This window comes from Mauremys reevesii, linkage group 11, assembly GCF_016161935.1.
Source record: "Mauremys reevesii isolate NIE-2019 linkage group 11, ASM1616193v1, whole genome shotgun sequence".
Classification (NCBI taxonomy): Eukaryota; Metazoa; Chordata; order Testudines; family Geoemydidae; genus Mauremys; species Mauremys reevesii.
Genome location: NC_052633.1, coordinates 65,305,511 through 65,325,434, shown reverse-complemented (window position 1 = coordinate 65,325,434; position 19,924 = coordinate 65,305,511). Strand labels below are relative to the sequence as shown.

Sequence of the window (19,924 nt, the reverse complement as noted above, 5' to 3'; positions counted from 1 at the left end):
TCCTAGTGATGTGTAGAGGACACTTAGAGCTACATTGTGACTTGGAGTGCACCTCCGCACAGAAAAGTAAAGGGAACACAGCTCTACGCTGTCTGCCTGTCTGCTCCTTCCCTGCAGCAGAGGAAACTCTAGAGCCTTGACTCCCTCCCCTGCCCCCGCTCTCCCCGCCTGCACTCGTTGGCCAACACAGCTGAGCCAGCCTGGGTGACAAGTGATATAGGCCAACAATAAATTACTACCTCCCCTGGGAGCAAAGGAGAAGTAGGGAGGGCATTGTGGCCCCATTCAGCACTCAGGTATCCAGAGTAGATGTTTGTGTAATGAACCCCTAAGCCATAATTCCTTCCCTGAGATGTTTCTGTGGCACCACAGTGGTGGACTGTGTCCTTGTGACAAAATCTAGCCCTTAACTCTGTAACAATTGCTTCAAGGCAGGAGTAAATATTTTCAGACATTGTTCATGTTTTACCAACAAGCTGTTGTTAAATGGCCCATCTTCTGTAGGGGATTGGTCTGTGCAGAGTCTAACACTTACTCAGTACCCCAGAATAAAGCTGAAAACGTTTGCCCGAGCCTTGTCTCCGATGTTACCTATAGATTTGTTAAAGAAAAGCAGACACGTCTAATATTTGGTGCACCTCGTATTCCTCAACTGGAAGAACACAGTTTGCCTTTAATTGTTCTATTTAACCTGCAATACTCTCATTACAGTAAGAGAAACTGGTTTACTGCATGTATTTATTCTGCTCAGTCTTAATGGGTGATTGTGGGAGCAGAGCAGTAGCTTATCTTGCTTTTCCCTTGATGTTTGTTTTCACAGGCAGATAAATTTCAGATATATGTCACCTACTGCAAAAACAAGCCAGATTCCAGCCAGCTCATCCTGGAACATGCAGGGACTTTCTTTGATGTAAGCAGCTCTTGACATTCTCCAGCAGAGCACACACTCTGTCACATACTGGTTGCCCGCTGGATGATGTATATGTGCATTGTGTGATGTGCAGTCTTCATCACTGGGGAAAGTTGGTTCTAGTAGGGTTGACCAATTCTTATGTGAACCTTCATCTGGTTTTAAAATCAAATCACTTTAAGGTTCTGGATGGTTCAGATTTCCTCTGGTTTCCTCGTTTCAGTGACAAAATCAAACAAGAGAATCTGAGCTCATTATATTTATACCTTGAAGTGCCAAAATCCAATAAGGGAAGCTCTTCTCACAGCATTTCCAAGATAAGAAGCCAATCCTGCAAACACTTACTAAACACTTGCCTAAACATGACAATAAGTGACCACATTGACTTCAACTGGACTGTGTCCAGTAGTAAAGTGGTAAGCCCGGTAATACGTGTTTGCAGAATCCAGCCCCAGCTTTGAAGACAGAGGTGGCTCAGATAAAACATGCATGCTTTTAGATTCTTTATTGGAACTAAATGTGTTCACTGAACCTCTGGAGTCTGGTCCATCTCTCATCCATATTAACACTCTGTTACTCCAGTCCTTTAGGGATCACTGTGGGTTGTCCTTAAAATTTTAAATACATCTCTTTTCCTAGACACTAAACATCGTCAGTTACAAATATAATCAGTCAGCAGGGTTCCTACTCATGCAGCTGGTACCATGGTAATAACTGTATGAATCAACTCATGTGAACTCGTTATAGGCCATTGATTAAATTGTTTCAGTTAAACTCAGCATTTAGAGCTCTTAAGTGAACTGGAAAAATGAAGAGCATAATATTCTCTCTTAAAAATAATTTGCTATGGACCACATAGTGCCCTTTGTAAATTAGCCAGCTCCTCTTCCTAAAAGTATATTTGACAGTTAAATAGTTTTACCAGCAGGTGGCACTTGAGCCTATTTAATAGTTTAGAAATGGCTTCCCTGGGACATGGAACATTTCAGCAGATTTACATGTTTATCAGTGTGTTCACACAGATTAAAAAGTATTTGCTCTGCTAAGCTTTTCCATCACAGCCTCATATGTTGACTGGAGACCTTTTGATAGTGCTTAATACTGCAAATTATAGGTTCAGCATATTGATGTTTTGCAGTGGCAAGTTCTGTTTTTATGCGGCCCAGGTAGGGATTCTACTATGCTGAAAAACAACTCGGAATGCAAAGGGAGAAAAAGAACATGCCAGAATCCCTGAAGGGTAAAAGGTCTCCATAGTCCCATACCTTGTGAAATCATTTACACCAGTGCAAAGTGGTTGTAAATTTTTCCCATTCTGATGTGGTTAGTGTTTACTTTGCAGTGGTGTAAATGACTGCACAAATTTCAGGACAGTGGAGAATCAGGCCCTCAGTGTAATATGAAGGAAATTAAATTCATCGTTCCAATTCTTCTTAATGAGATTTGGACAATATCCAGCACATCTTGCTAAAGAGATATTCCCTGTAATAATAATCTTCCATAGTATCTCTGAGGATTCCCAAAGCACTGCACAAAGTTTGCAAACGCTGGAGTCACTCCATCCGCCACAGAAATGCAGCCACCAATGGGAGGAAAGTAGCAATCTAGTAAAAGACCTCATTGAACACCCATTCAAATCAATGAGAATCTTTCAATTTCAAAGATCTGTCCCTAAATGCACATGGCATTGCTAATCATCAGCATAGGACAGGCAGCAAGGGAGACTGCCATATCATAGAATCATAGACTTTAAGGTCAGAAGGGACCGTTATGATCATCTAGTCTGACCTCCTGCACAATGCAGGCCACAGAATCTCACCCACCCACTCCTATATCAAACCTGTGTCTGAGCAATTGAAGTCCTCAAATCATGATTTAAAGACTTCAAGGTGCGGAGAATCTTCCAGCAAGTGACCCGTGCCCCACGCTGCAGAAGAAGGTGAAAATCCCCCAGGGCTTCTGCCAGTCTCCCCTGGAGGAAAATTCCTTCCCGACCCCAAATATGGTGATCAGCTAAACCCTGAGCATGTGGGCAAGACTCACTAGTCAGATGCCCAGGAAAGAATTCTCTGTAGTAACTCAGATCCCACCCCATCTAACATCCCATCACAAGCCATTGGGCATATTTATTGCTAGTAGTTAAAGATGAATTAATTGCCAAAATTAGGCTATCCCATCATACCATCCCCTCCATAAACTTATCAGGCTTAGTCTTGAAGCCAGATATGTCTTTTGCCCCCACTACTCGCCTTGGAAGGCTGTTCCAGAACTTCACACCTCTGATGGTTAGAAACCTTTGTCTAATTTCAAGTCTAAACTTCCTGATAGTTTATATCCATTTGTTCTTGTGTCCACATTGGTACTGAGCTTAAATAATTCCTCCTCCTCCCTGGAATTTATTCCTCTGATATATTTATAGAGAGCAATCATATCTCCCCTCAACCTTCTTTTGGTTAGGCTAAACAAGCCACGCTCTTTGAGTCTCCTTTCATATGACAGGTTTTCCATTCCTCAGATCATCCTAGTAGCCCTTCTCTGAATCTATTCCAGTTTGAATTAATCCTTCTTAAACATGGGAGACCAGAACTGAACACAGTATTCCAGATGAAACTACAGGAAGAATTTAGGGAGTCAGAATATGGTTACGCAAATTGGAATTTGGTTGGGACACTGGAACCAGCACCCTATTCTTTTGAAAATAGCAGTGAATTCTAACAGCCACAACTTACTTGATTCACCAAACTCCTACACTTCTTATATCTGTTCTTCTGTAATACCTAACTCTGTATACAACAGCATTAAAACTGTGTATATTTTCTTCATCCAGTAGCTTCGGAGATCACTGATGTCTAATGGACTCATTAATTTTTTCTGACACTCATTTAATGAAATATATTCTCCACAATCACCAGATATAATTGTGGCTAGTCATACAGGCCAGATCCCCAGCTAGTGTAAATCAGCATGGCTTTGAAGTCATTGGAGTTATGCAAGTTCACACCAGCTGAGGATCTGGGACATAGATAACAAACATTTGATCCCTGTTTCTCTCTTCTATCTGCCTTGTGGACTGTTTCTCTGAATCTGATGTAATTTGAACAATAATAGAGCTTAGTATTGCTTTCTTATTTAAACTATCATGAGCAAGTTCTCCTTCTGGGAGTGTTGGAGCATGTCTAGGAAAATTTGGCCAGAGCATAGACAGGCTGGGTGTCCAAGAGGACACAAAGAAAGTACAAAACAGGGAGGATCTGGTTCAAACACTGGCCATCTTCTTCCCCTGACTTGAAATCTTTTTCTTTCAATCTTAGAAAAAGCTCAGTGTGTTATTATAGAGCTGCCCCCAGGCACCTTTGACTTGCGTGACCAGCATGCACACAGCACAACATGGTAAGGTTCACTGACCTTGGCAGTGTTATAGGGATTCATATTTCCGCATGGATGGAGTGTTCTTGAACAATTTCTCCAATGAACTAGAGGCAAGTTTTTCTCAGGAAGCAGGCAGAATCCCTGTATCGCCTTAGTTCATTCTTCAAGAGATATAGTAGTGCAAGTTCATCTAGTGCTTTCCAGCATCCAAGTGTTTTACAAAAGATCCCACTTTACAGATGTATCTATCTGAAATCTTTTATGTCCTGTAGGCAGTATTACATGGCAGTAACTGCTCAGGATGCAGCTCCACACTCTTGTCCTTGTGTGGATGGCAGTTTTGTGTGTTCTAAGGCCCTGTCCTGGCTAAAACTCCTGACTGACTAGTTAGAGACTTGGCTACCTACCACCATTCAGCTTGTGTCCACCCAGCAATTTTGCTGCCCTCATAACTATATTTGCCAGCTTTCTATGTGTTTTTGTATCAATGCATCAATCACTGGGTGAGATTCTGTTCTTCACCTATTAGAGATGCAGCACAGAACGTGCAGCCCAGAGGAAGAGGGGAGGAGACTTTAAGCCTGGTCCTGGGCTTCTCCACAACCCCAAGCATAACAGTCTTGGTCAGCCCTGGGTGGCAGCACTGCCCAGAATTTCTACAGTGCCATGTTCTGTGATCCCACGCCCCATATGCCTTTTCTGCCTTCACCCCAATGCCATGTGTGTCTCCTATGCCAGGCTGTGTGAAGGAGTCCTCTGAAGGCTGCCTTGCAGCCAGGGGCGGCTCTAGAAATTTCGCCGCCCCAAGCACGGCACACCGTGGGGAGCGCTCTGGCGGTCGCCGGTCCCGCGGCTCCGGTGGACCTCCTGCAGACGTGCCTGCGGAGGGTCCGCTGGTCCCGCGGCTCCGGTGGAGCATCCTCAGGCACGCCTGTGGAAGGTCCACCGGAGCCACCTGCCATCCTCCCGGTGACCGGCAGAGCTCCCACCGCGGCATGCCGCCCCAAACGCGCGCTTGGCGCGCTGGGGTCTGGAGCCGACCCTGCTTGCAGCTGTCTGCCTCCATGCCTATGCTGGGGAAATCCTCTCTCGGTAGGAACTGAGACTTTTAGGACCCCTCCAGTTCACTCTGGCCTTATTCAGTGTAGAAGGGCTGGGCAGGTGTGCAGATTTCACCGTCTCTGAGCAGCTATTCCATAGTGCATCAGCAGGGGCTAGTGTGCCTAGTGAACATTCACCAGCAGCACATAGGCAATGCATTCTGGAGTGTCCTACTGCACCAAGAGCTGGGACACAGGAAGGACGAAACCTAGTTACACCTAGTTACACAGACAGTACAAAAAGAAATGTGCTGAACTGGTTCCACAAAAAGAATCATGTGCCAGCCGGTACACAGGTTGTGTTGCGGAATGGGCAAATACCATTGGTGGGGAAGAGGCGGGGTCAGAGTACATTGTTCTTTAGCTATATCCTCAGCTGGCAGAATGCTTCTTGGGGCTATTACCAACTAGAGCAAGTTAGTGCAGCGTCCTGGCTGGCTTTCACCTGACCTATGGCTTGGGGCCAAGAGGAGAACAAGGGAGCTATAACTGGCTCTGTGATGGCCCCTCCCCTTCCCCTGTTACGCTGAAGCATAGAATCTGGCTCAGGGCATCCTGGAGGTTATTAAGTGAGTAAACGCTCCAGAATGTGAAGAATTATGATAAAGGTCCACCCCAGACATGACATTAATGCAGTATTTAATGTTAAGGGTCTGATTTAAACCTTCACGACTAAGGAAAAACAGTTTACATGACAATAAATACATCCTAAGGCAAAACCTGTGTTGTTTACTCAGAGTCCTAGCTGGAGGGATTGCATAGAGCTCTCCCTATTTACAGACCAGAAGAGAACACTAAATAACCCTGTGGTATACTGCTGTCCTTTATGAAACCACATTATTCTTTGTATGTGAACTAATAACTAGTTAAAGTAAGAACTGCACGGCTAAAATTAGTTATGGGTGGTTCCATCTGGTGTTGGGTAAAAGCTTTTTTATGTCTGTATTTAACAGCATCTTGTTTTTGCCTCCTGTAGGAAATTCAACAAAGGCATGGCCTGGCCAACTCTATCTCCTCCTATTTAATCAAGCCTGTCCAGAGGATCACCAAATACCAGCTTTTACTGAAGGTACAGTAACGATCTAGTCTGATTAGCCACATTGTTCAGATGGGGAACAAAGGGTCACAGAGAGAGTCAGTAACTTGACTGGCAGGCACAGTAGCCTGGAGCCACAAGATATGGGGGTCTAGCACTCGTCAGATTAGGTTCAATTAGAAGCCTCGCTGTAAGTCTGTGCAGGGGAGTGAGTGTAACGACCCCTCTTACTCCCCTTTGGGAGCTAACTACATGGTCAGACCCTACTGAGGGGTTGAGCAGCTGCTGCAGCTGGGCCCCCCTTCCACACAGGTGGCAGGCAATGGAGAGGGGGGCCCAGGAGTGGATGGAGCCTTGGCTCACCCCTCACTTGCCGACACAATGACCAGTGCAGCTGATCTGATGCTGAGGTGGAAATAAGTTGGGCCAGGAAAAGAGCTGTAAATGAAAATCTGGCTCAGTAAGAAGAGGAGGAATGAGCCAGTGGTTAGCGAGACCTTAGCTGCAACAGTCTTCTTGTGTAACCTTGGACAATGGGAGTTAGGCATCATAAACACCTTTAAAAATCAGTTACTTAGTCTCAATTCCTTGTCTGTAAAATTGGGATAATAGCACTTCCTACCTCACAGGGGTGTTGTGAAAACAGATATGTTACAGACTGTGAGGCACACAGATGCTATGGTAATGTGGGCCAAATAAGGACCGAAGATACCGTGTGAAATGCTGCCATGCTGATCTGCTAGTGGCTTACACACCTTTTGTACAGGTGTAAGTGACTGCACAATGAATGAAGGCAGTGGAGAAGTTGGCACACCCAGAACACGTGTTTTGTAAAATGGCATGGAAATCATACATGAATATGATAATGCCTCTAGCAAATTCAAGCCAATTTCTCAACTGTATTTCTGCCCAAGAGGTTCTTTTACCAATGCATTGAAATTACCAAGTTTTTATAAATGCACACCATGAGGTTAAGTATCATATATTAAAGAAAATCTTTTCCTGTATGTTAATAACATAAGCAATTAAACTGGTAAAAATTGCAAAGCTCCAATTTACTTTTCACCATTAATGCTGTTTATTTACTGTTTGCATTTCATCCATCTCAGTCAGTGGAAATAAGTGACTATAAACACAGTTTTTCTTGTGTTTATAGTCACTTTCATTTACTGGGTATTATACACTATGCAGTGCTGCAGTATTCAGGCTTCCTACACTGCAGGGCAGAGCTCTCAATTCACTTTCAATGTGGATGGTGATACCTACAAATTAACTCTGTCACCAGCTCACTCTCTGAAACATTTGTACCATCAACTTGTATTTGAGGGTGATACCCATCCCAAGAGGACCCAAGGGGGCAAGAAGAAGGAGACTAATCTAACTGTTACTGAAATCAGTGGGAAAATTCCTATTGACTTTGATGGCAGTTGGATCAGTCATAGGTGGGTGCAGAAATAAGGAGAGATTTAATGGTGGGGAATAATAGTGATAGAAAGGGGAGAGGAAAAATGAAATATTTAATAGTAAAAGTAGGTAGGGGAGAAAGACTGAATTGGGAAAGAGAAACATCTTGGAGAAAGAGTGTTTTGGAGAGAAAAATGCAAAGGATGAAGAACTTCTGAGGGGGAGTCATGTGGTACATTACAAATGACAGAAGAAAAGATGCGTGAAGAGGAAAAGTAGACACAGTGAGACTGATTCTCCACAGGAACTGAGTTCTGAACATCCAATCTAGCTCTAAGAAGAGAAAAAGGAAAGAAGGGGAAAATCCAAGGGAGATAGAAGTGTTTTCTTATACAGTAAGTTTGCTTTCTGGAACACTTTGGTCAGATGTTTTAATGACAGTTCAGCTGTTTCTAACAATAGCAAACATCTGGGTGTTTTCCTGGGTTTGGATAGGGACCCCTAGCCAACATCTGCCTCTTCTTGGATGCTGGATATGAGCTTAATTTTTTCTTTCAAATGTTGATAGGTACAACACAGGAATACTTACATACAAATAAAAGACTTATTAGACTAATTTTAAAATTAACAATGGGAACATTTTCTATTGATCTTGGATTTTGCAAATTTTTGCAAATTGATCAGACAGTATCCACTTAAAAACTAATAAACAATAGGAGAGTCTTATGTAAGACATGGAAGGTAATTATCTCACTCTGTTTGGCACAGGTGCGGCCTCAGCTAGAGTACTGTGTCCAGTTCTGATTGCCACACGTTAGGAAAGATCTGGACAAATTGGAAACGGTCCAGAAAATAGTTACAAAAATGATAAAAGCTTTAGAAAACCTGACCTGTGAGGAAAGGTTAAAAATGGACATATTTAGTCTAGAGAAGAGAAGACTGATGGGGGACCTCAATAACAGTCTTCAAATATATTAAGGGTTGTTATAAAGAGCCCGGTGATGAATTGTTCTCTATGTCCACTGAAGGTAGGACAAGAAGTAATGGGCTTCATCTGCAGCAAGGAAATTTTAGGCTAGATATTAGAAAAAACTTTTGGCGATCGGCCAAACCTGCGGACACGGCAGGTACACAAACCAGCCCGGACTGCCAGGGGCTTTCCCTGCACAAGTGGCGGAACAACTTTGAGAACCACTGGGTTAGATGGATGGGCCTGTTTCAGCTCAGGAGGCTGGACTAAATGATATTTGGGGTCCTTTCCAGCACTACATTGCTATAATTCTAAACAAAATATATGCAGGGAAAATCTCACTAGAAATAGAGACAATATAAGCCTCTTTTAGGCCCTCTCTATAGATGACATATGCATCCATTTAGTTAAACTGCTTCAATTAAATTGGCTTAGTTAAATCAGTGCAAACTCCTCTGTAGACACTCTTATTTTGGTTTCAGGGTGATCTATTTTGTTGAACCTTAAACTAGTTCTCAATCAACTTAATCCAGGTTTATGATATATGACTGTCCACACGGCCTTTAATGCAATTAAACTTCATCCATTTTAAAGCTCACCTTTAATTAACCTGTTGCAACGTTGCATGGAGACAAGGCTTTAGGCTGGGAAATGTAATCTGAATTTAAGTGAGTGTATATTATTCTGCCTCTAAAGAAGTTAATTATATATGGCCTGCATTTCTTCTTAGGAACTCTTAACCTGTTGTGAAGAAGGCAAAGGAGAACTCAAAGATGGCCTGGAAGTGATGCTCAGTGTCCCCAAGAAAGCCAACGATGCCATGCACGTCAGCATGCTGGAAGGTAGCAGATTCTCAAAATCATGAGGGGGAAAGCTATGCAGGAATTAATCCTGGGGTGTCTTGTTGCCTAGAATTTGCAGTTACAGACTTGTGATTGCTGACTGCCTGTTGCTCTCAGATGCTTCCGTGCTCCTCATGAGATGTCTCAGAAATGCTTGTCACACCTGGAAAATGAGAGGACCAAAAGCAGAAATGCCCAATTACTACAAGAGAATCAGTTCCTGTGAGAATCAAGAGCTATGCACAGTTTGTCTAAGGCTTGCACAAGCATCTGGAAGGTTTTTTTATTAATTGAACCTAAACTCTAAACTGATAGAGCCCAATGTTGATGTCATGCCAGTTTTACACTAATATAGCTCCATTGTCTCCAGTGGAATTACTCTTGAATCACATTGGTGTGAGATCAGAAAGGCCCACTGAGGTTTGCCTACCTTTGGTTACAATGACCATATTATGATAAGCTAAGCTAAAATGCTCTGAATTGCCACATGGTACAATATTCATCATTAAAGTCTTTATTATGTAATTTACAAGTAATTAAGATGCACAGTGGTCGATATATTGCTGCCCTATATAGAGTTGTCACCATTAAAATCTTTACCGTGTTTCCCCTTGCCTAATCAATAATATCACACACAAATGCAACGGAAAGCACTAAAGGTACATATAGAACAACAATATAGGTACATTTCACCCAATATATATGAAATACTAGGTACCACAGAAACAATTAAATCCAAAGCAACAGAGAATAATGTGAACAATGTTCTGACTGTGACAGTGCCTTTCCATTAATATCCATTCAAGAATTAGTTGCATAATAAAGCATGTGACTCTATGTTCCTATTCTTTCCTAACACTGTAATCCTCTGAACAGTGAAAACCCTGCTTTGTTGATCATTGGGGATATTGGTTCCAGGAACAAAACTGGATAAAATGTTCTGTTGTGTTTCATTTAGGCTTTGATGAAAACCTGGATGTTCAGGGAGAGCTCATCCTTCAGGATTCCTTTCAAGTGTGGGATCCCAAGTCTCTCATTCGGAAAGGCCGCGAGAGACACTTGTTTCTCTTTGAAATCTCTTTGGTTTTTAGCAAAGAGATCAAAGATTCTTCAGGACACACTAAATATGTTTACAAGAACAAACTACTGGTAGGTCTACCAGAATGAGATAATCTGGGGTTGAGTTTTTTGTAGGTAGAGATGGAAGGGAAGGCTTATTTGTCTCTGCATTGAGTTTGGAATACTTACGCATTCTGGAACCCCATGCTCAGACTTCGTTGGGGCTCACTGAGCCCTCCTATATCTGAAAAGCAAAGCCCAGAGCATTTCTGGAAAGATTAAAGATGACAGTGTGCATGGTGGTTGGGATAGCGGCAGTGGGGTTCATCTGAACTGATCAAACACCTCTCACTTGCCATCCCTTGCTTATGGCTTTGTTTTCAGTTTATTTTATCAGTGTACAACATACCAGAGGAGCTGAGCTCCCACCCCAGTGTAAAACTTCTTGAAACCAGGAGGCTCCATTCATAATATGTGGTCTCCAATCATCTCTCCTTCTCACTAGACCTCAGAACTGGGAGTGACAGAGCACGTCGAGGGAGATCCCTGTAAGTTTGCCTTGTGGTCCGGACGGACACCATCCTCAGACAACAAAACAGTGCTGAAAGTGAGTCTTTTGAGCTTGTTTTCTTTGCCTGCAAAACATTAAATTCCCAACTGGGGACTGGGAGTGCTAAGTAAAAGGTCAGATTGTTTTTTTCCTGGAAGCATCCATGTAGTTCCCATTGGAGTCATGGTCAATTCTGCCTGCATCTTGGGGCAGAATTTGGTTCTAATATAGAACCTGGCTCAAGGGGGTCAATTATGCAGCTGGTCAGCCCACCGCAATCCTCTTCCTCTTATAGTCTGTGTGTTGAGCTGCTGTAGAATCTAACTCAGGGTGATTCTGAGTTTGGATTTGTATTTCCATTGGGGACTGTAATTGCTTCAGTTGATTGCCCTGGATTCGGTGACAATAGTGCTTTTCTTCAGACCCACAGAGCTGACAATCATTTTGCTGATTGAATTCTTAAAAAAAGAACTTGCACTAGATATTTTGTTTGAGAAATACCAGCTGTGCACTGATAACCTGCTCCTCACCATAGAGCATTTTGTATTTCTTGTATTAAATATACATCCAGAGATTAACTGCTCTCATGTTGCTTGTTGAATTTACTAGGTAGGTATGGCAAAAATACGCTTCCAGTTCTCCTGCGTTTACCAGGTATTCCAGCTGCTGTTACAATGGAGTGGAGAACCAACAATGAAACAGTCAATCATGTGTTAACATAAACAAATCATGACTCTTCTACATAGGAGACATGCAAGAATCTTATAATGTGCTTATCATTTTGCCTTTTGGAACTTCAGGCATCCAGTATTGAAACAAAACAGGAATGGATCAAAAATATCCGGGAAGTCATTCAGGAGAGGATTATCCATTTGAAAGGAGCTTTGAAGGAGCCAATCCAGCTCCCCAAGACACCAGCAAAGCAGAGAAATAACAGTAAAAGGTAACCTCAGTGATTCCTTAAACAACCCTCCTGTTTGGAATTTGATTCTCTGTTGCAGCTGTTTTCTTCAGCAGTGCAGGTTTGCTCAGATTAGTTCATTGAATAGAAATTCTAAAAATAGCTTCAACTGTTTGAGCAAAAAAGAATATGATTGGTCAAGCTGTCCTAAACAAAAAATCATGAGTCAAATCCTCACATTGTGTAAAACCATGAAATCAGTGGAGCTTTGCTGTATCATACTAGGAAAGTGTCAGTTAGCTTTTTGCAGGATTAATTTAGAATTTTTACTATAACCAACCACAGTTTTCACAGACAAACTTTGCTTTTTTCGACCATTAAATGGAGGAAAAAATGTAATGAAAACCTTTTCTGTGGAAACCAGTCAGACATTTTCAAATTAAAAGTATTCAACCCTGCCAAACTACTAGAGAGATGCATAACATATAATGAATTAACTGCAGGACCAGAATGAAAATTATCCATTGAATCCAAGGATATTTCTCTTGCTGACCCCACCTGAAGAGGAGTCTATTTTTTCCTAACAAACAAGTGTCTGCATATTTTTTTTCTTGTTCGATTTTATGTATCATGTGACAATAAAAATAATAAGTGGTCCTGACAGTATATGAATGACTTCAGAATTTCAGTGTTACCATCAATGATAAATAATAAGCAATAATAACAGGACTTTTGTGGACAACAATGTGGAGTACTTGGTTAGAAAAAACGATATAAAATGGATTGTTCTCTTCACTGCATTATCTAAGGCTCCAATCTTGCATTGGGATCCATTAGAACAGACCTCATGAGCCCATCCACAGTCAGTCTGTCTGTCTGAAGTACTTATAGGGCCCCCATTTGAGCACCTCTCAATCTTTAATGTGTTTATTTTCATAACACCCCTGAGAAGTAGGCCAATGCTTTGATCCCCATTTTACAGATGGAGAACTCAGGCATAGTGAGACTAAGACCCAGATTTTTAAAGGTGCTTAGGTGTTGCACCACTTAGGCCTGGTCTACACTGGGGGCGGGGGGGGGGGGTTCGAACTAAGGTACGCAAGTTCAGCTACACGAATAGCATAGCTGAACTCGAAGTACCTTAGTTCGAAGTACTTACCCGTCCTCACGGCGCGGGATCGAAGTCCGCGGCTCCCCCGTCGACTCCGCCACCGCCGTTTGCGGTGGTGGAGTTCCGGAGTCGACGGGAGCATGTTCGGAGTTCGATATATCGCGTCTAGATGAGATGCGATATATCGAACTCCGAGAAGTCGATCGCTACCCGTCGATCCGGGCGGGTAGTATGGACGTACCCTTAGTGTTGCAACATCTAACTGATTTAGGAGCCTAAACCTCATTTTCATAAGTGAGTTAGACACTTAGGAGCGTAAGAGTCATTGAAAGTCAGTGGGACTTAAGCTTCTCAGTGTCTAAGTCGCTTCTGCAATGCTGAATGGAGCAACACCCAAATACCTTTAAAAATCTGGACCCAAGTGACTTGCCTATGATTTCACAGGAAATCTGTGGCAGAGCAGGAAATTGAACCACAGGCTACCACCCTAAACAGCAGAGCATCCTGGCCCTCACGGTTTTTCGTTGGCTTATGGATGGGTTTGCTCTCATCGATCCCAATGAAAGAGTGAGACCTTTGTTTGCAACATCAAAGTCCTGCCAGACATAACCGGCTGCTTAATTCCTTGTATACTAATTTCAATAAAGAAATTCTTAAAAAGAGGGAGAGAAAGGTTCAAAAGAAAAGAATTTCAGGAGGGAAGAAAATACCCTACGCCAGCAGACTGATGTGGTTATATATATATATATATATATATATATATATATAAATTTATTGTTTTAGTTTACAATCCTGTCATTATTATACTAGTTTTAAACCCCCCAAAATGTGGATTACAGTGAGACTGCAGAAATACCCCTTCACTTCAGTGTCGCGAACAGCCATGCTATAATTTGGATGGCTGGTTTTAGTTAAGTGAGAAATCTAACTCGAGTGGAGTATCTACCTTACCACCCTCATTAGGGAACTATTTCTAGGAGCAAGGGCCTTCCTTGCTGTAAATATGGACACAAAGGCCATTCCTATTCCAGCAATAAACATGGTGATTATATGCAGAATTTTAACCCTACAGCAGAGGTGACATCATTTTAAATTACATAGTGTGTAATAATACGAGCTCCATCAGTGGGGTAATCTTAGCACAAATCCTGCCCTAATGTGCTGAATTGCAGTTCTCAAATCCACCTATGAATTTTTGCACTTCCCAAGGCTGGTGCTTTAAGTAAACAGGGTTGTTTTCTCATTGTCTCCTTGCAGAGATGGAGTAGATGATGCAGACAGCCAAGGAGATGGGAGCAGTCAGCCAGATACCATTTCCATTGCATCCAGGACCTCACAGAACACAGTGGACAGTGACAAGGTAGGATCTACCCCTGAATATGCACTGCAGCTAACTCTTCTCAGGAGAATTTAGGGTAAAAGCAGAATAGAAAGAGAGACAAAGAGACTAACCCTTTATGGAGGTTCTTTAGCTGTATTACACGTGGGATCCCCTTTGCTGAGATATTAAAAAACTGGCTGCTCTTGTGCTTCTCCTCAGTATTGCTGTGGTATGTAGTTTGCCCCTCTTGTTGCTGGTTCTGAGCTGCAGCATCTGCCCTGGGTGTTTAAAACTGAGAAGTTGAGTAGGCTATGAAAAATCACAGCTCAGAGCAACTTTTTTCTTATTAGCACTCCCAGAGTGAGCCAGATTGTGAATTACCAGACAGTTGGTTATCTTCTGTAATTGCCATATTAGTGCCAAAAACTAGTCTATTGGAGGGACCATGGGTGCACACACAGCAATTAATATAACAATACTGAAATGCAAGCTGCCCCCACCCCCATTCCATTGTGTAATCATGAGAGGCTGGGAGGCCTTCTCCTTCCAGATACTGTGATTCTGGAATCCATTCCTTCTCGACAGATGGTGGAACACATCTGTGGCACCCTTGAGGCTCATTGGATTCCATTTTAATGTTGTTTGTTGCTCTCTGCGTGTGTCTTATTGTTTTATTTATTGAACAATCCGAGGATTTGGCTGTTTCGGTGCGCCATTACTGCTATGAGGATTGACTTGGATATATTGCCCTAATTCCTCCAACTGTGATCTTTGGCCATATTTCCAGTGGCCCAGAAGTCTTTGTGCAGGAGCACTGGTTCAACAGTGATGTTTTGTTAATAACAATCATTTATTCAGTTTAACATAGTTTAGTTTTTCACATCCACCAGGAGTATTTATGCCTTTGCACCTGTTTGGTTTTGAAACCTATGGAAACTTGCAAAATAATGAACTTTCCAGGATCACCTATAGTATATGTGCTCATCAGTGTTTTTATCATGCTGCCAGTGGCACTGAATAGAAAGTGCTCTTGCAATTACAAGACTTGTATCTGTGATTGTCAGGCTCACCAACGAGCTCCAATGTAGATGTCTTTGAGAGCTGAACTCAGAAATAGGAATGAATTGTAAATTAATAACCTTTAAAAACTCCCAAGATAATATGTTATTGGAACATGCCTTTAAGGTAAATATTACTTTCTTGTTCCACCAATAACCTAAACAAGATGTTGGTGTGATCTGTATATGTCCCAAAAGCCACTGAAACTAGGTGAATACCTTGCTGGATGCTGGAAAATACATTTTCACTTCTTTGATTTACACTGACTTATTCTGCACTTCTGTTTTGTTCACCTCTGTTATTCCTGATAAATGTTCTGATTCAGCAAAGCACTTGAGCACATGCTTAACTTTAACCACTTGCCTGAGTCCTGTTGATTTCAATGTGACTTAGCCTTATGCTTTCTGTTAAGAGCATGGATAAGTGCTTTGCTGAACAGGAATAGGATAAGCATATCCTTAAAGCTAAGTGTGTACTCGAGTATTTTGGTGAATCAGACCTATAGACCCAAAGTCAAATTCTGCTAAAATAGGGCCCTTGACATCAATGGCACTAATTGTGGGAGTAGGGTGAGGAGAATTTAGCCTTCACAGTGCTGCATTGGAGCACCTTTATGCTGAGGAGTGGTGTATAACTCACCATTTCACCTCAGAATCATCTCTTCACGTTTGCAGACACTAATGCTTTAAAGACTGAGGTCTTGATCCTGCATCTGGATCTGCTGTCAGGGGCCTCTATGCTAGCAGACCCCAAAGCAGTACTGGGACCTAACAGAGTACAGTACTTCTTTCATTAACTTCTCCTAAACACAGAACCATTTTCTGGATATTTGGAGGATTTTAGTCTGGGGCCTTGAAGAGATATTGGCTCCTCATGTGTGGTGCTTATCTTCCAGGAGAATTAGCGTGAGTGGGAAGGCATTAGTGGTTTATCTTCTCAGACTGACCAACAGTAAATTATCAGAGAGCTTGTGGGCAGATCTCAGAAAAGCTGCAGCTGCACTCCAGTGTGCCCACAGCTCAGGTTCTTGGCACAGCTGGTAGAACTTGAGTAAACCCTGCAACATATGCAGCATAATGACTTCATGTGCTGCAGATAACAGCACTGCTCAGGCACCAATATGTAATGAATCTGTGATTTGTAAATAATGGATTCAATTACTATCCAACTCCAGTTAGTGGAGTTACCCTGGTGTAAGTGAAATCAGATTCAGGCATTGAGATTTGTCCCAAATGTAGCCCTCCATTCTGTGACCTCAGTGAAACCTCTCTCCAGGTGCCCCCATGGGATTAAATCCAGAAGAAATCGGGGAGAGGCTCGCACTTTGAAAACAAAGCACTATCTCTTCATAGAAACCTCTTTTACAAATACATGCAAAGCCACTCCAAAGTGTTAGCAACATGTCAGCCAGTCTAGGGGCAGATCAATTTGCACATGGAACATTTATATATTAACTCGACACTAGAAACAATTTGAAGTAACATTAAGGTTGACACAATCTTCTCAAAGCAAGGAAATTCAAAGCTAAAGTCAACACACTTTCTCCTTTCCTTAACTCTGGCCATTATGCCTGGGGATTATCCGGAGCATAATTGAATGTTAGGGGAAATGAATGGTATGCATCATTTTGGGCTAAAATAGCCACAGAGATTTTTGAGTTTGAGCAGTGCCAACAACTCTCTAAAACTTGTATTTGATCACACCCCTTCAGCCACACTCATTTATTTCAAATCCTTTAAAAAACAAATCTCTCCTGGATTAGAGTAAGTTTCATTCTTCTCATATGTCAAGCTTCAGCCTTGGAGCAAATTTTGTATAGCTACACTTTAAACTCCTGAGAGGGGGCAGGAGGTGTTGAGTAGAAATACTGACACAGCTGTTACTCCATTAGCCTGAACAGGAATTTTCATTGTCTCTGACTGTAGATTAATTAAACAGTGAGTTTTAGCAGAGGAGGTAGTGTGGTGTGGTGTCCAGGGCACTGGACTAAGGGAAAGAAGAACTGGGCTCTAATCCTGGCTCTGTCACTGACCTGCTGTGTCTCCTTAGATAAGTGACTTCACTTCTCTATGCCTCTATCTCCTTACATCCTTTGTCGGTTTTGTTTTTTTAATTGTAAGCTCTTCAGGGCAGATATTGTCTGTCACTATGTGTTTGCCCAGCACTTGGGACCTGGATCTCAGCTGAAGACTTTAGGCAGCACTATAATATAAAGTAATAATAATTAATGACCTTCAAAACTCATAGGCCTAGGCCCTTCTTCAGGAAATATGTGCCTAACTTTAGCAGTGTTGCTGAGTCTCATAATGTGTGATGTTTTTCTTAAAGCCCCAACTCCTGGAGTCAGGTGAGAATCTCAGCATCTGTTTTTGTAAAAGAATTAATTTCTAGCTGTTGGGGCCGTGGAGAAAAGTTGGAAAACATGAATCCTATGGGCTTAAAAAGCAGAAGGCAAGTAAAAAGCAGTCCACATTTTTTCTTATTAAATTCTGATGACTCTTAAGACAATCTCGTGCTGGCGGGGGGGGGGGGGTGTTGACTCATGATTTTTTTCAGTGGTAGGGATTGGCAGTACTGTTTTAAATATGTCAATAGTCCCATTGAAATCAATGGCGTTACTTGTGCTTAAAATTAGGCAAGTGCTTGAGTAACTTCCTGAATCTGGCCTTGGTCCTTAATACTTTTAATGTTTTTTTAATAATTTTTATTTTTCTTGGATTTTATCCTAGAAGCCACCAGGATTGGTCCTGCTTTGAGCAGGGGGTTGGACTAAATGACCTCCTGAGGTCCCTTCCATCGCTGATATTCTATGATTCTATTATTCATAAAAGTAGTGCTAGTGACTATCTCTAGACTACAAATACTTCATCTTTTACTATATGCAATGTAGCAAAAAGCTTGCATTTGAAATTGGATTATGAACCCACTTCATTATAAAAAGAAAGAAAAAGAATATATACAATGTTAAAACAACAGGGTTTTTTGTAAAACCTGTATTCTGAAGTATTTTTAAAAAACACTTTTTTCTCAATTTGAGAAAATGTTTTGTATGACAACAGTAGGTACTCTGTACTGTACATGGAATTGAAAGGAAAATAGAAATAACAGGTATGAGTAATATTATAGCAAATAAAAACCTCTGTAAATGCTTGAGTCAGGACCTGTGAGATCTACTATCCCAAAATTAGTTCATTACCCTCTACAGTTCTCTACTTTTGTCCTGTACAGTAAACATTCTTCAACACACTATACAAAAACTTCACTCGGGATTTAAATCAGTGGCAAAGCTCCCACCCTCTGTGTATAGACACATGGCTTGAGGGACCCACACAAAGAAGATGCTAACGTGAAAGACATTCCAACTTGTTTAGATCTATTGGCTTTGCAAGCTCGCTATTTTTAAAGATGTTGGTCTGATTCCTACTGATTTATCTTCTATTTTCCTTTGGAGGTTTCTGGGGAGAGCAGTCCTCCTCCCATACATGTTGTTTTTGGATCTGAAAAAAAGCTCTGAAATGTGAACTGGAAACTTTAGACACTGTAAAAATATACAGCAAATACTGTATATCTTCATTTAGAAAATGGCCTCAACAATCCCCATTTCAGAGGAATCATAATACTGAGGTCTTGACCTCTGCCCTCTGTACCTGTGGTACTATATAAATTATAATCAAAGTAACAATAATTGTTCTATTGAAATTGATTATTATAAGATGCTCATTTTTAATAATGGTCATTAACAATTGGAACAACTTATCTCAGAACATGATGGATTCTCATTCTCCATCACTTGAAATCTTTAAATTAAGATTGAATATCCTTCTCAAAGAGATGCTATTGCTCAAATAGAAGTCATGGCTTGATTCAGGAATTACTGGGTGAGGTTCTATGGCCTGTGTCATGCAGGAGATTACATTAACGGCTTGTCTACATGGCACCAGCAAAGCACACTAGAGGGGTGAGATTTGTAAAGTGTTCTAATGTACCACATGCAAACTGCCCTGTGTAGACCTTACTGGTGTGTTCTGAAAGTGGGGCTACATTAATGCAAATTAGGTACTTTTCAGAGTGTGCCAACAGTGTTTACGCAGGGCAGTTAGAGTGCTTTGCAAATCCTACCTCTCTAGTGTGCTTTGTCAGCACCATATAGACAAGCCTGAGATGATCATAATGGTCCCTTCTTCCTATGTCATCTATGAATCTGTAAATATGAAGAGTCCACTGATCCTTTTTCTAGGATTAGAGGTCTTAACCTTGGTTTTTCTGCCAAATTCCCATTCATGTAACTGTTT

The 19,924-nt window shown here is 41.7% G+C and overlaps 1 protein-coding gene across 18 annotated transcripts in view; it reads left to right on the top strand.

The window, feature by feature from the left end:
- KALRN (kalirin RhoGEF kinase) overlaps positions 1-19,924 on the top strand; it is a 737,748-nt gene that overhangs the window by 536,559 nt on the left and 181,265 nt on the right. For all 18 annotated transcript variants that reach the window (XM_039493997.1, XM_039493996.1, XM_039493992.1 and 15 more), the window contains 7 exons: positions 821-910; positions 6,356-6,448; positions 9,520-9,631; positions 10,590-10,780; positions 11,196-11,297; positions 12,041-12,183; positions 14,510-14,612. In XM_039493997.1, the coding sequence (XP_039349931.1) occupies positions 821-910; positions 6,356-6,448; positions 9,520-9,631; positions 10,590-10,780; positions 11,196-11,297; positions 12,041-12,183; positions 14,510-14,612 (834 nt within the window). The remainder of the gene's footprint in view (positions 1-820; positions 911-6,355; positions 6,449-9,519; positions 9,632-10,589; positions 10,781-11,195; positions 11,298-12,040; positions 12,184-14,509; positions 14,613-19,924) is intronic.